Below are 16,361 nucleotides of genomic sequence, written 5' to 3'. Positions count from 1 at the left end.
AGACCACCAAAACACGAAATAATGGATACAATGCAAGGCCCGATGTTTTGCGAGACTATAAAGGCATCAATAATGTTGTGGCGTCATATGTTCTTGGCACAAGAAAAGAAAAAGGAGAAAGGCTGATCTAATTATGCCAAGAGACGGATATGGTTGTAACGAATACATTTTTTAAATTACATAAAGACGTTAAATTACATGAAAAGCTTCCGGTGAAACCCGAGAAAAAATCATAATAAACCAAATTGATTTTGTCAACATTCTATCACCTCAACAAAAACATATCCAGGCACAGATATTGTCTTCTCTAATAATAGCCTATTAGTTGCAAATATCAACATACGACTCAAAATAATTCATATGAAAATAAGGCCCTAAAATAGATTATAAAAAAACTGGAAGAAAATAACATCCAGAAAAAAGTAAAAACAGAGATCAATAAGAATTTTGGGAGAAAATAGTTGAATACACTACTAGCGGCATACAAGAACAGTAGAACGAAATTAAGACATGTATTACATTACCACACCTTAAAAGAAGCAAGAATGGAGAACATATATTAGTTTACGTTAGGTATTGTAACCAAAAAATTGTTAAAATTGGAAAAATTCTTTGTAAAAGGTATAAAATTTGATTAAAATCCCTTTAAATGGCTAAATCATAACAAAACGTTTTCGATTTTATAAAAAAATCATCATCAGTGTTAGATAGATTGGATGCTAGCTGAGCCACCAAAGAAAAATATTCGGGTAAAAACCCTTTAAATATAACATGGATGCATTAAAGGTGCATACTTAAATAAAATGCATTATGATGGATACATGGCAACAGGATAATGTCCTTAGGTAATGTATTGAATTTCCCAACACGTTTGTTGTTTCGAACAAAAAATTGTTGTTTATTGTTTCGAACCCTGATCTGACTGAGTGATATCTATGATTACTTACCTTCATCCTGATATCTCCAGTCCGAGCCAGCAACAATATCTGAAATGAAAATAAAGTTTCAGTAATCCGTCTGTCTTTTTATTATTTTATTAATCAGTATCTAACGAGATATTCCTTATAGCTAATATCCATCTCTGTTTCCCAGTTTGACTATGAAAATAAAAAAAAATCTTGAAAATGTCCATTGTGTAACTATTGAGAAATTTGTGTTTGCCACTAATCATTCAATCTTCGCTTGTCCACTGCTGGACATAGATCTCCCTCATAATTTTCCATCTATTTCGATCTTGTGCCTCTTGCATCCAATTCCTATAACAACGCTTTAGATCATCAGTCCAACGTGTTGGTGGACGACCTCTGCTTCGGTAGGCATCATCTCTTGGTCTCCATTTCAGTATCCGCTTTGTCCATCTAGTATCTGCCACTTGACCTGCCCAGTTCCATTTCAGTGCTGCTACTCTCTACTGCATCAGCCACTCTTGTTCTTTGTCGTAACTGGCGGTTTGCCCAACATACCAACGTTTTCAGGCGGTTCACTGAATGTTTACAGAAAATGTTGCATGGGTTTTCGCAGATATTAATAAAAAATAATTCAATTTACTGCAATACTCTAACAAGTTGAAAAATATTTGCGTAGTATCGAGACAAATTATTAGTATTTGTGAGAGTCTGGTGGTCAGTTGTAAACAATTTTCATCTAATAGTCTAAGATCCGAATAGGAGGTCGAAATGTACCGTACCCATCTGCTTGCCGCACACAAGGACGGATCACACATTTACGGCGACAAAACCATTTTATAACTTTAAAGTCTTTATTAGGCACTAAAAGTCTTTATTAGGCCCAAATTCTATAAAAAAAAAGTAGTAAGTGACCTAGGATTTTACATATTGATTGTAAATAATTGATTTGTAGGTATCTAATAAGCATTTTTTTGTTAGGTTTGAACATAAGAACAAAACCTACCTTTTAATTATGTATAAGTAGTTAAAGATCACAATACACAATTTATAGGTACCTATACTTCTACTTAAAACTCCTAGTAAGTACATACCTACCTTACCGAGGAATATTGACAAATATGTAAGCGTATAAAAAAATCTAGTTAGATCTTAAATAAGTGTTTTATTTATTAATAATGACATATAAAAAGTAATTACACAAAATCAATTACAATAATTAATCGATAATTTCAGTGCCTTCGTCGTCATGCTCTTCGGTTTCTGCGATGTCGTCACTTGCCAGAAACACAGGCATTCGCAGCATGCTTCTTACTACTTCATTATAATATGTCGAAGCTTCCTTTTTTGGTCTTTTTCTAGTATTTGTGATAACAGGATCGGAGGATATCAACACCCAGTTGAATATGTCGGCATTTGTGTTAAGCCGAGATGTCTTTCTGGAGTGAAACTGACGAAGATTCTTGTAGCTTTTTTGGCTAGCTTCTAGTACATCCTCCGACATTTGATCAACTGGTAGAGGCAGAGATTTTATGATGTCCGCTCCATGAAAAAGTATTTTATGAACACTTGCGCTCATTTTATACCATCCATAAGACGACACCGCCAACTTAGCTGTTTCTAAGCAATATACTCTAAATTTTTCTTCATCTATATAATGACAACTTGAAAGAGTTAACAATATATTGGCAAACCGTTCGATTAACTCTTTAGAAAGGCCGGTAATTTCAGCAACAATATCTGGGTTTTTAAAAAAATTTCTGGCTGTGTTGCCGTCATTGCTGTTTCCGCCACCCTGCTTTGGCTGGTCAACAACAAGTCCCATTTTGGTACAAAATTCTGTACTCATATTATCTTTCCTGCGTTTAACTATTGCTTTGGCTTCGTTTCCTCTCGCTTGCCATTGTTGTGTTTCAAGTTTGTAGACGATATGTAGAAGATATTCATAGGTTCTTAAATAAGAATGTAATATTGATAACCCGAATTTATATGAATCTTGATCACAAACCCTTTTATTTAAGTCTTCGATGTTGTTCATGTTTACAGGAGTGGCCTTACAAACATTGCACGCCTGTGTACTCTTTGTCTCAGTAAGAACATTGACCGTCTTTCCGTCGACCATTGTGCATGTGAAAATATGTTTAATACTAATCATCCGTTCACCAAGAGGTACAATGGATGATGTTAATTGCAGGATTTTTTTTCTCTATTTCATCATATTCTGTTTTTGTGTTTAGATCATTTTCTCTTTTTAACTTAAAGGACAAGGGGCGACAAAATCTTGTAGACGATGTCATGTTATTTTTCCAATAAATTTTCTTATGATTGTCTTCTGACAATTCTAACGGAACCATAGTGCATAAAATAATATTTGAGTCCGAATACATGGCATTGTTGATAAAATTTTGTTTATAGATGCTGTGGCCTCCGCTGCCATCTAGACCCCATTTATAATACATATATAAAGTTTCAGTGCTGCCTATATTGTCCAGAATTACTTGTGTCTGAACCTGGGTTAGTCTCTGGATTGTATGGTTCACCAAATCTTGAACTGGAACTACCGCTTCACTCTCACCAATTCGAATGTTTGGCGTATAACACCTCTTTTTCGCTTCCATTATAGTGTGATATGAGGGATAGATGTCAGCACCCCTTTTCTTGGCACCTAGCCGCATTTGGATATATTGTTCCTTAGTAAGTCCAAGGTCTACCATTAACCCCAATGCTTCGTCAGGGGTGTAAGGCATTATACTTGGCGATGATGACTTATATGCCTTTTTCATTTTTCTTAACCTTTTGGGAGTTGAAGTGGCAGCCATTTCTATTACTTGAGCAGCTGTCCTCTTTCCAGACTTCAGAAGACTTGTTTTTGCAGCGGAACACAGTTTTTCTGGTGTATTTTTGGAAATAAGAGATTTTATTTTTCTTACCTTACTTCGTCTTGATGAAGCTTCAAATAACTTTTCTGGTCTGCCAACACGATGAGATGAAGTTCCAGGTTGTGGTGTTGGCGTATATTGACGACACGCAATGATGGTCTCCGGAATATTCAGTGTTCCATTGAGCCATAAAGCTTCTTTTTTGATAAAGCGCTCAAACATGCTTTTAGAAGCACGCCATTTTGTGAAAAGTTGACTTACAAACACTTTCACAATGTTTTTTAATTGCTTTTCCACAACAATTGACATATCGTTGCAATTATATTGTTCCTTGATATACTGCACTAATCGTTCATTACATTTAGAATGCGAAAAATTCAAAAACTGTTCATTTCTAAGTACAGTAAATAGTTCATTTTTCTTCACTTTACTCGAATTACAGCGAACACCTACAAAGAAACAGCTATAATTAACAAAGGGGAAACAACGGGAAGCAAACTATAACTAGTTTACAATGACAATAGACTGAACAAGCCCATAAGTTATAAAAATCTGCTTAACTATAATTAACAAAGGGGAAACAACGGGAAGCAAACTATAACTAGTTTACAATGACAATAGACTGAACAAGCCCATAAGTTATAAAAATCTGCTTAACTATGCGTAACTTTTTTTAAAACCCTCTTAAATTACGCACTTGTAAGATTTTTATTAATGAAAAATTAGTGTCTTTCTGTACCATTAAAAATACCTAATAAAATAAATAATCATAGCAGTGAGTTAGTAGAAAATGAGGGTCTTACCTGTGTCTTCACTATCCATGTTAAAGAAAATAAAAATATGTAGCACGGAAATCTTAGCGAGAGTAGTTACTGCGACGAAATTTCGAGAGCAACTGGCCTTTGAAAGCGCGTGAGAAATATGGTCAGTTGTCCGGGCTGTACATTCTTTTGTGTTGCTACCTGCAAATCCTTTTGTTAACTAATTGAAAGGTGGGTTATTTGGCTTGAGGAATGTGCATTATTTATTATATTTCAAGTTGCTCGAAAAATCTAGTTTTGTCGCCGTAAATATGTATTTTGTCCTTGTGTGTGCCGGATGAAACATTTTTTTATTAAATTTCATACATAGACAAACACGACCAGCATGGCTTGCCCATCAAAATCGTGTCAGAGCTATCCTTAAAGGGGGGCCGTAGGGGTTAAAATAAACATTTTAAGTACATTTTTGTAATTTTTTTTTTGAAAGTATTATAAAATTATTTCAACACTATCTCCCTACCTTCGACTCGCTTTGCAGCATCTTCGCGCCAGCGCGCTTGAGCGTAGTGAGAAACGGTCAACAGCTGTTCTCATTTTCTTTTGTAAATTAATCTGCGATTCAAAAATATACTCCGGTTTTCATCACTTTACGATTTTACAGACAAAAAAAATTTAAAATAAAAGTTGACAATACTTTAAAAGCGTTTTTCTCAAAACTGCTTTTTTCAAAGCCTGTATAGACATTGTAACTCAAAAACTACTTGACCAACTCACCTGGAATTTTGTACATGTTTTCTTTAGACATTTATTGAGGTAACACTGTCAAGATATTTTCTGTTTTATGGTTATATTTTGTTTAACAATAATAAATATGTTGATTTTCACCCTTTTTCTTTAAAAAATTTCGTTGTTTTGACTTCTGAGTGATACTAAAAAGTCAAAGATCATTAAAACTAAAAGAAACTTGACAGCATTACCTCGAGAAACTCTTAAGGTAATAAAATATTTTTGAATTTTTTGTCTACCATGATCCAATGATAAATTCTGATGTCTACCGCAAAATTCATTGTTTTTTGAGGTGTCTAAGGTACTAGTACACTTTAGAAGTCCAGAAATAATCATTTTTTTCAAGAATTTTTTTTAGAACTCTTAGAGAGTGCAAAACATATATCTTTTTTCATTTATGCACGTACACTAATATTGTAGAGAGCGCAAAATTCGAGGCCTCGAAAAATGATGGCGGACAGTTAATCTCAGGATATCTGAAACAAAAAAATCGTACTGCATTTGAAAAAGGAAGGTTTCTACGTGACAATTTACCACAAATTGACTAAAAAATAAAAAATAAATATTTTTTAACCAAGAAAAACTGAAGAAAAACAGGAGATTTTTTCACAAAATCTTTTAAAATTTCCGTAAAATCTTTTTTTTGTGGAATTTTTTACTAGCGGTGGTAAATTGTCACGTAAGAAGACTTCGTTTTTCAAATGCAGTACGATTTTTTTGTTTCAGAGATCCCAATCCTGAGATTAACTGTCCGCCATCGGAATTTCTTTTTTTCGAGGCCTCGACTTTGGCGCCCTCTACAATATTAGTGTACGTGCATAAATGAAAAAAGATATATTTTTTGTATTCTCTAAGATTAGATATTAATACGTAAAAAGTTTTATGTTCATTTTTAATAAAGGTTCTGAGATCTTGAAAAAACGTTTATTTTTGGTAAATAATTGATGGATTCGACCGTTACTTGATGGAAGTTCATTTTATCTAACAATAAAACACTGAAAACGTTTGTTTTCTATACTTCCACAAAATTTATTATAACTAAGTGACTGCAGCTGTTTCCGAACTAAGGCACTCCGCCGAAACAGCTGTAGTCACTTAGTTATAATAAATTTTGTGGAAGTATAGAAAACAAACGTTCTTATTTTTGGTCTTCTAAAGTGTACTATTTGCCACCGTTGGCTTATTTTTAATATGTTTTCTTCAGTTTTTTTTAATATTCTTTGAATTATACTTAATATGCTTATTTAATTTAAAAATAAAGTTATTCTCTCACACTTTCAAAAAAATTCACAAAAATGTGCTTAAAATGTTGATTTCAACCCCTACGGCCCCCCTTAAGGATAGCTATGCCACGATTTTGATAGGCAACCCATGCTAGAAATATTTGTCTATGTATGAAATTTAATAAAACAAATGTTTCATCCGGCAAGCAGATGAGTACATTTTGACCTCCTATTCGGATCCCGTACTATAAGATGAGTTCAAATCATATTTAATATCAGCGAGAATATATATGTTTGGACACCATGGGTCTAAATTTTATTTTTATTTTCGTTTATACGTGACACATTTGGTAAAAAATTGTTTAAATAAGAATCCACAAGGAAGAATTTCCTGTGTAAATAAGCGTGATAATAGAATGCTGACTTGGGAAAAATGTAGTCCGGATATAATTTCACTTCTGAAGATTTGTTTGTACTTGAGTTTTATTATATTCACGATAATGTGTTTTATTAATGGAATATTCGCAAAAATAGAGAGTATTGAAAATAAACCTCGTCCTCGCCCTCAAAAAAAAATGACCAATAATCTTTATACACAGCCTAAAGGTGCACTCATTAACCCTAAAATTGTTTTTCTAAAATTATATCTGAGTTTCACTGTGAGTTTTCTCCTCTACAGTCATATGAATCAACTTCAACTTCTTTCTACATTGAAATACGCATTAAAAAAGTTCAAATGTGTTATGCGCATCTTTCCGGATAACCCCTTTCCTAAAAGGTAGGTGGAAAATAATGATCTTGAACTTGCAGGCCACAAGAAAGAAGTGGTCGTCCTTAAAGCTCCAAGAAATGGGCTGGACCTGATTTTCCAAATAGGTAGTAGTCAACTAGAGCTGACGAAGTGTGCGAGGTATCTAGGCATCGACCTGAACAGAGGCCTAAGATACACAAAAGACCTGTTAAAATTGGTTAAGCAGGCGGATGAACAGATGGCAGCTATCCAAAGAATAATACCTAATATGGGAGTGCCCAGCAGCAGTACCTCCAAGTGGTGCACTCGACGCTTTTATATTAAACCCCCGTCTGGATCAACGTACTAAAATACAGTGTGTCGCATTTAAGATGAAGACACCATTATCGGGTATATTTCGGCTAATAAAATAGGGTAGGCGGAGAAGTAATCAACAATATTAGATACGCTGACGATACAGCCATTCTTACTGAAAATTTACAAGATCTTCAGACACTACTAAATCTAGTCAGTGAAGCAAGCTATCGGAGAGGCCTAAAAATCAACATTTCAAAGACAATGTGGATGGCAGTTGGAAAGATTAATATAGATCAAGGTCAGCTTTCTCTTGATGGAGAGGAGTTAGAACGGGTAAATCATTTCAAGGACCTTGGCAGCTGGTTAAATGTAAATTGCGACTCTGATGAAGAGATAATAACTAGGATCGAAAGATCATGGAAGGCTTTTATGACCTGGAAACCAGTTTTATGTAACAGAAACCTGTCGATGAATATTCGAAAGAAGGTGCTGAAATGTTATGTGTGGTCTATCCTATTGTATGGTTGTGAGACATGGACGTTAAAAACCACAATGCTAAACAAAATAGAAGCATTCTAATTGTGGTGCCATCGACGAATCCTAAAGATATCGTGGGTTTCGCACACATCCAATGAAGATGTTCTTCAAATGCTGAATTCAGAACGTCTGCTCATAAGCATCATAAAGAGGAGAAAAACACAATACTTCGGCCATATAATTAGAGGACCTAAATACCATCTGCTTCGCCTTATAATACAAGAAAAAGTGGAGGGAACGAGATGGATTGGTCGAAAGAAATTTCATGGCTGCGTAATATTAGACAATAGTGTGGCTGCACAGTAGAAGAATTATTTCGCGCAGCAGCCGATAGAGAGAGATTTCAAGAAATTGTAAACATGATGACGGCGAACGTCTGAATAGAGACACGGCACCTAAAGAAGAAGAAGAAAATAAATACAGATTTGAAATTTGACACAGTGAAACAGGTTGATGGTTCACATTTTTTAAGGTAGTCGACTGAAATTTAAATTTTAAACCCGGCATACACGAATCCACAAACAGGGTGAATTTTAGCTATTTTGTTTCACGTTAGAGATATCGGAAAAATTATTTGGAAAAGTTGTTACAAATATTATTATAACTCAACATACCTAATTTCATGACAAAATTCATGCTTTTAGTTTTTCATTTTTGTAGTGAGGACCCTAAAATTGCATCTTTATTGTCCCGAGATACATCTCGGGACAGCCAATTTTAGTTTTTACGATCCTGACTGCAAATACTGAAAAAACTAAAAGTGCAAATTTTGTGATGAAATTTGGTATGTTGAGTTATAATAATATTTGTAAAAACTTTTCCAAATAACTTTTTTCCACTACTAGCGCGCAAAAAGTCTACTTTTCCTCACGCGTTTTAGTTTGGAAAATTTTACTTTTCCGCATTACTTTTCATCATTACTTTTCCGCACTGAATTTACATACATATTGTGCTTTAGTGCCCAATTGCTTCGCATGTCTTAGTTCGAAGATAACGTATAACTCAAAATTACTAAATATTAGGTAAGTTTAATATAAAGTTAAATTTTTTACAATTTTATTATTATCTAATCAAAATATGTAATATTAATTATTATATCTATTTATTATTTACAATGTTTATATTGAACGTACAAATGGTTGCATTGTGCTAATTAATTAATTAAGTTGGTTTAAAGAAAAAAGTGCAAATAGCTTAAAAGAAGAAGTGTTTTTAGCTCATTTTATTAGTCTATCCAAAATCTGCAAACCAAATACTTTGTGATCACCCTATTCCATGCTCAAGGCAGTATTAAAAATTGAAAAAAATGTCAACTCATAAAAATGTTGTATTCTTTCTTGTACCTGTTTGCTGATTTTTCCGGTAACAGATCAAGATTATTTACAACGTCGAGAATAGATGGGGGTAGTTGTTCGTCACTTGATGCCATCTAAATCACTGAATTATTTCAAAATTCGTAAGTAAAGATGCGTGGAAATTTTAAAGTGTGTGACGTGATTTTTGACAATAATTGCTTTGTTTGACATTGTTGCTATGACTTTAAAATATTAAAACCTGTATTGATATAGACATAGACCATTAATTACTGGATAACAGGTATTTAGGCACCGCATTGACTTTAATTCGGGATTATTATAACTTATTAGCGTTACTTTTTAATTCAATTAATTGATTAAGATTTGGTCATTTTTTAAACGCTCGTAGAAAAAATATTGTTCCTAACTCTTGCGGAAAGTCTCTTTTCCGCACTCGACTGCTTGCCGAACTCCGCTTCGCGTCGTTTGGCAAACTGCAATCGCGTGCGGAAAAGTATGACTTTCCGCACTAGTTAGGAAAATAACTATTTCCGATATCTCTAACGCTAAGCAAAATATCGAAAAACACTGTGGAGTCGCAGTAGGCCTCGTTTAAAATTTAAATTTCAGTTGACTATTTCAAAAAATGTGAACTGTGCAAAATTTCAAATCTGTATTGATTTTAATAGAAAATTTTTCTTGGTAAAAGGGCCACAAATATCGCAACGTGCTATTTCTGGCCCTTTTAGGGGTTTTTACATAAATATACCTTTTACCAAGAAAACATTTTCATTAAATTTACTTGTAATTAATGGTATACAGCCAGCTACAGGAAATTCTTCTTTGTAGATACGTATTTATTTTGGTAGCCGAAATATAGGGGTATCTTCATCTTAAATGCAACACACTGTATAATCTGATTTTAAATGTAAATAAAGAGGTTTATCTTTCAACATTAAATTGCAATTAGATAAATTATTTAATTCATAAACAAATAAAACGTAAAAATTTTTAAAAAGCGGCTATTTCAAACGTTTATACAGAGTGGGCCAAAGAAAACAGTCCACCTCGATATTTGTCAGTATCAATTAAATTTTAAGGAAATGACGAAACAGGTCGATTTTTGATCTAAGAAGGACACCTTTTTACGGTAGGTACATACATCTGTCATTTGTTAAGCCCCTCCCTTCTACTTTCTCACCACTTATTTTTAAATAGGGAATAGGGGACGTGTGCTAGCTCATTTGAAAGTTTATTCAAATCTCTATTCAGTAATATAAATATTAAGATAATAGTAGAAAAACATTATGTTGTTTTATATGCCATTAGAGTGAAAACTTAGTCTTTTGTTAGCAGTTGCCGCTAGGGCATCTATGCCATTCCGTTCGTTGCAATCCGGGAATGTACGCCGGGGTTTATTTTGGTTGGATCAGAGAGAGCAGCATATGTGCCTCCTGATGAGAGACTAATAAGTTTCGAAACCGGTAGAGGTGCTTGTTGCACTCTCTGATTGGACTAGAATATGGTGCGGCTGTATTTTCGTTTTGCAACAAAATTGAAAATGGTTATTCATTTTTGATTTACATGTTTATTCTGCTTGGAGTACGAAGGGAACCATTCTCGTTGGAACTTTACCGCGCTGAGCAGATGGGACGTGAATTATAAATTGTAAAATTCCCTCATCTTCCTTAATCTCAGCATCCGTATGGCTTGCAAATTGTAGAAGCCTCGGAGGTGTAACCAGAGAAGGTTCCCATTGTTTTCAGTCTGGTGGGATGTAGAATAACATTATGTTGTTTTATATGCCATTAGAGTGAAAACTTATTCTTTTGCTAGCAGTTTCCGGGAATGCACTCCGGGGTTTGTTTTGGTTTTATCAGAGATAGCAGCATATGTGCCTCCTGATGAGGGACCAATAAGTTTCGAAACCGGTAGAGGTGCTTGCTGCACTCTCTGATTGGACTAGAATATGGTGCGGCTGTATTTTCGTTTTGCAACGAAATTGATAATGGTTATTCATTTTTTATTAACATAATTATTTCTACAGGGTGTCCAAGAAAAAATATTTTAATTAAATTAATTGACACAAAAAGAAGAATGTATGTAATTTATTTAATTCAAAATACATTCTACTGCTGTTACAAAACAGAAAAAATTATTTTTAATAAATAAACATTGTTTTTCACTTAATTTCAATGTTCAAGCTGCCACCCATCTCTGCCTCTTGGTAGGTTGAATATTGAATTTAAGCAACAAACAATGTTTATTTATCAAATAAACATTTTTTTCTGTTTTCTGTCAGCAGTAGAATGTATTTTGTGTTAAATAATGTACATACATTCTTCTTTCTGTGTCAATTAATTTAATTCAAAATAATTTTTCCTGGACACCCTGTACAAATAATTACATCAATGTTAATATTACTGAATAGATAATTGAATAACCTTTCAAATGAGATAGCACAATACCCCTATTCCCTATTTAAAAATAAGGGGGAGGGGAAGGGAGGGGGTTGACAAATGACATGTCTAGACAATGTGTGGACAATGTGTCCCCCTTAAATCAAAATTCCACCTGTTTCTTCATTTCCTTAAAAGCCAATAAATAGTGCCAAATATCGGGGTGGACTGTTTTCTTTGGCCCACATTGTATTTCAGTAAATTTTTAATGTGTAAACTTTTTTAGAGAATCATTTTAAAGAAAATCGCATAAATTCGCATTCTCACGATTCGATTTTAGGTGATCAAATTTAGTGAATCAACTAAAATCGAATGAGAATAGCTGTGAGAAAATATATGTTTCAATTTTAATCGATCAACTTTTGTTGATTGGACAAAAGATTGATCGAGTCAAACTTTATCGTTCAAGTTATGTGTCATCGACATTTTTCAGACAAGTTGAATCACGTTCGAAGCGTATGAACATTTGTTGGTCGACTCACTAAAGTGATTCAAGTCGACCATGAGTTTAAAGTGGTCAAATAGTGTTATGTTCAGATTTTTATATCCTTCTCTATCTTCCAAAGCAAGTTATTTTAGCAGAGTTTCTAAAATACCACATTCACTTCTTCTTTTAATCCAATTTCGAATTCAGAAACGACGTTTTTTGTGTTCTTTGTTCCGTCTTAACATAATTTTTGTCAGTTGCTGAATCAGTAAACTACTAATAATATTTATACTTTTACATATAACTATACTTTTTATTGAAACTAATTGCTTCAATTTTGTTTGAAATGAGTGAACAAAAACTTGACCGATTTTAGTTGATCCACTAAAGTTGATCAACTAAAATCGAACCGTGAGAATGCGCCTTCATCATCATCATCCTCTTGGTGCTACATATCGAGATAGATATGATAACACCTATTTGCAATTATTATTCGCCTTTTTATTTTCTCAGATGTGATATTATTGGGGTTAACCGATGTCTCTAGATATATGAACTCTTTGACCGCTTCGAAGTTTTGGTCATTGATGATTAGATCTGCGTCAACATTTCCAGCTCTTGTGTTTGTGTTAGTCGCCATGAATTTGGTTTTATTTTGATTTATATGTAACCCCATTTGTTCTGCTGCTGCTACGAGATCGATCGTAAATTACTAATAATATTTTTAATATTTTTACTTATAACTATACTTATCGCCATTTTATTAAAACTAATTGCTTCCATTTTTTTTTTGAAATGAGTGAACAAGAACTTGACCGATATTAGTTGATCCACTAAAATTGATCAACTAAAATCGAACCGTGAGAATGCGCCTTAAGCTTTCTTTGTTGCAGTGCAAGTTGATTCTCAATTAGAGTTGACTATTCCTAGAGTCAACTCAAACTAAAACGAGCGGTTCTTCTTCTGACTTCTCCATCCCCTTACTCCAATTTCCCTTAAATCTTCTTGCAAATTTTCTTCTTCTTCCGACCGGCCTAGTTAGCATGATTTATCATTTCTATAGAAAATTTAATTATCATTTTAGTAGGGGAGGAAAGTATTTTGCAGTCACTCGAGCGTTATGGTGACCTATTGGGTTGTGAAAATTAGGTCTTAAAACCAAAAAAAGTTAAGTAAAGTTTTCCATTTAAGTGGGGACTTTAAATTTTTTAATTTAATTTTCCATTTCCAACAATCATTTTTTGCGATCATAGCGCCATCTATCCCTAATTCGAAAAAATGTCTCGAATAAAAGTTACTTATATTTACGTAAGGAATTCTAATCTGCAATAAAAAATGGGGACTCCAATTTATATTTTAAACTAACCCCCTACCCCACCTAAGTGGGAAGTCGTATTTGGTATCATTCGATAGCTTTTTAAAAAATATTGAATACGTGTATTTTGCAGTTTTTCGATCTGATGTTTATTTCGCGAATTATCGAGGGGCTCCTATTTAAAATTTTAAAGTTACCCCCACCCCTCTCCGTGGGGGTCGTGTTTGGTATCATTCGATAGATTTTTAAAAACTATTGAACATAATATATATTCTTTAGTTTTTCGATCTGACGTTTATTTCTCGAAATATTCGCTTTTTTCTTGTGAAAATTTGTGACTCACCCATTTCGTTACACCCCGCTCAAACCGTCAGATTTTTGAAATCTACACTGTGCTGCATATACTTAACTTACCTTATCTTAATCTGACGATTTCGAGTTTTTCTATAGGATAGATTTTTTTCGGACTCCCCTTAACGAACTCCCCTGTATTAAGAGTCCATATATGGTTTCTCCCCATGTCATAATCTGACGCGCTCGAGTAACTGCAAAAATCTCCGTTTGGACTCCCCTACCATTTTAAGTTATAACCAAAAAACCGAAATTTATCTGGATCTCAAAAACGTATAGCTCTATTCGGTAACACCATTTGATTTTATTATTTTTATAATTTCATGGATAACTCCGACTGGGACATGAAATTATGATTGACAGAGATAATCAGATCCATGAACTGAAGAGAACATGAGCAAGTATTGGACATGGGCATCGGTATTGGGTGGGCAAGATATATAAAACTAAGATAAACTTGTAAGAGTGAGCTGCCCATACGCCAGAAGAGAAAGATATTTGATCAATGCGTCCTCCCAATGTTGACACACGGAGCAGAAACACTTACCTCGGTTACAAAAGCCTCGGCTACCAAACTGAGAGTCACACAGAGAAGAATGGAGCGGTTCATGTTAAAAATAACAATGCGAGACAGAGCAAAGGATGAAGAGATCAGGGGAAGAACCAAGCTGACTGACGTCATCGAAAGGATAGCCAGACTAAAATGGAGATGAGCAGGACACATAGCCAGAATGACAGATGGGCGATGGAAAAAAGGTTATTGGAATGGAGGCCAAAGGAAGACAACAGAAGAGTCGGTCGACCACATACAAGATAGACTGGCGATTTAAGAAGGCTAAATAAAATCTGGATGAGAGCGGAGCAAGATAGACAGGGTTGGAAACACGAGGAAGAGACTTATGTTCATCATATGGACTTATGGACTTTTGAGACTGGATGAAGATGATGATGAATTAACTACACCAATATTACAACCGGTTAAACTCCTTAGATCCCGATTAAACGACATAGTCAATGGCCTATACATGAATCATTTGTATTATTTATTCTTCGAATTATCTAAATAATTAATTTTTGTATGGTATCTTTGGTCCCTCATCATCATCACGTAGCGCTACAACCCTGGGTGGGTCCTGGCTGACTGTACAGCTTTCTTCCAATTTGTTCGGTCTTCCATCAACCTAGGATCAAATGGGATGTTCATTTTTCGAAGATCTGCTTGGATGTTATCTCTCCATCGCATTCTGGCACGTCCGAGTGGTCTTTTGCCTGTAGGAATCTCCTCCCATACCAGTCTTACAAGTCTCTCGTTATGAAGTCTGTGCACGTGGCCTGCCCATCTTAGTCGCTGTGATTTAATTTCTTGGACAATGTCGGTGTCATTGTAGAGTTCTTTTAAATCGAAGTTGGTTCTGATCCTATACTGGTTTGTGTTAATGTCGTGGTGAGGTCCGAAAATTTTTCTAACTATTTTTCGTTCAAAACGTCTGAGCTTTTCTTCGTTTGATTTAGTCATGGTCCACGTCTCGTAACCATATGTTAGTACAGGTCTGACGATGGATTTATAGATTTTGATCTTTTAACTTGTAAGATTTTTTGATTTTATAAGCTTATCCAGTGCGAATAGACAGCAATTTTCTGATTGGATTCTGTCTTTTATTTCTTCAGTAACATCGTTGTCAGCTGTTATTATGGTCCCCAGATACTTAAAACGTTGTACTCTTTCGAAATTGAAGGTGTTGACCGTGACATTTTGTCCTATCCTGTCTCTTCGTGTCGTTCTATTTATACACATATATTTCGTCTTCTCTTCATTGATCCTCAGCCCTACTTCGCTTGTTGCTCTTTCCACCTTGTTGAAAATGGCTTTTGTGAATAGGATGGAGTCTCCAACGAGATCAATGTCATCTGCGTATGCTAGTAATAACTTGCGACCTTGAACCGATAGCAGTTCTGTTTTTATTTCGGCCGACCTCATGGCTTTCTCTAATACAAGGTTAAAAAGTAGTGGAGATAACGCATCACCTTGTTTGAGTTCACTATTGATTTCGAAGCTGTCAGACAGTTTATTATTTACACGTACTTTTGATATTCCACCCTCCATACAGACTTTAGTCATCGGAATAAGTTACTTTGGTATTGAGAACTCCGCCATGGCATTCCATACTTGACTTCTTTCTAGGCTGTCATATGCCTGTCGAAAATCTATGAAGAGATTGTGTATGGGTCTGTTATACTTCCATCCCTTTTCTAGAAGCTGGCTTAGCATGAGTAGGTGATCTATTGTGGATCTGTTTGCCCTAAAACCGGCTTGATATTCTCCTAGGACATTTTCAGCATAAGGGGTTAGTCTACTAAGAATGATGTTTTAGAGG

At 34.6% G+C, this 16,361-nt stretch overlaps 1 protein-coding gene across 1 annotated transcript in view; it reads right to left on the bottom strand.

The window, feature by feature from the left end:
- Nucleotides 1–16,361, bottom strand: part of LOC114331925 (putative carbonic anhydrase 3) — a 147,971-nt gene that overhangs the window by 39,041 nt on the left and 92,569 nt on the right. The window contains exon 2 of the mRNA XM_050646337.1: nucleotides 948–986. Within this exon, the coding sequence (XP_050502294.1) occupies nucleotides 948–986 (39 nt within the window). The remainder of the gene's footprint in view (nucleotides 1–947; nucleotides 987–16,361) is intronic.

The sequence above is a fragment of the Diabrotica virgifera genome, chromosome 1 (assembly GCF_917563875.1).
Source record: "Diabrotica virgifera virgifera chromosome 1, PGI_DIABVI_V3a".
Lineage (NCBI taxonomy): Eukaryota > Metazoa > Arthropoda > Insecta > Coleoptera > Chrysomelidae > Diabrotica > Diabrotica virgifera.
The sequence above is the reverse complement of the archived record's forward strand: the minus strand, read 5'-3'. Positions and strand labels throughout refer to the sequence as shown.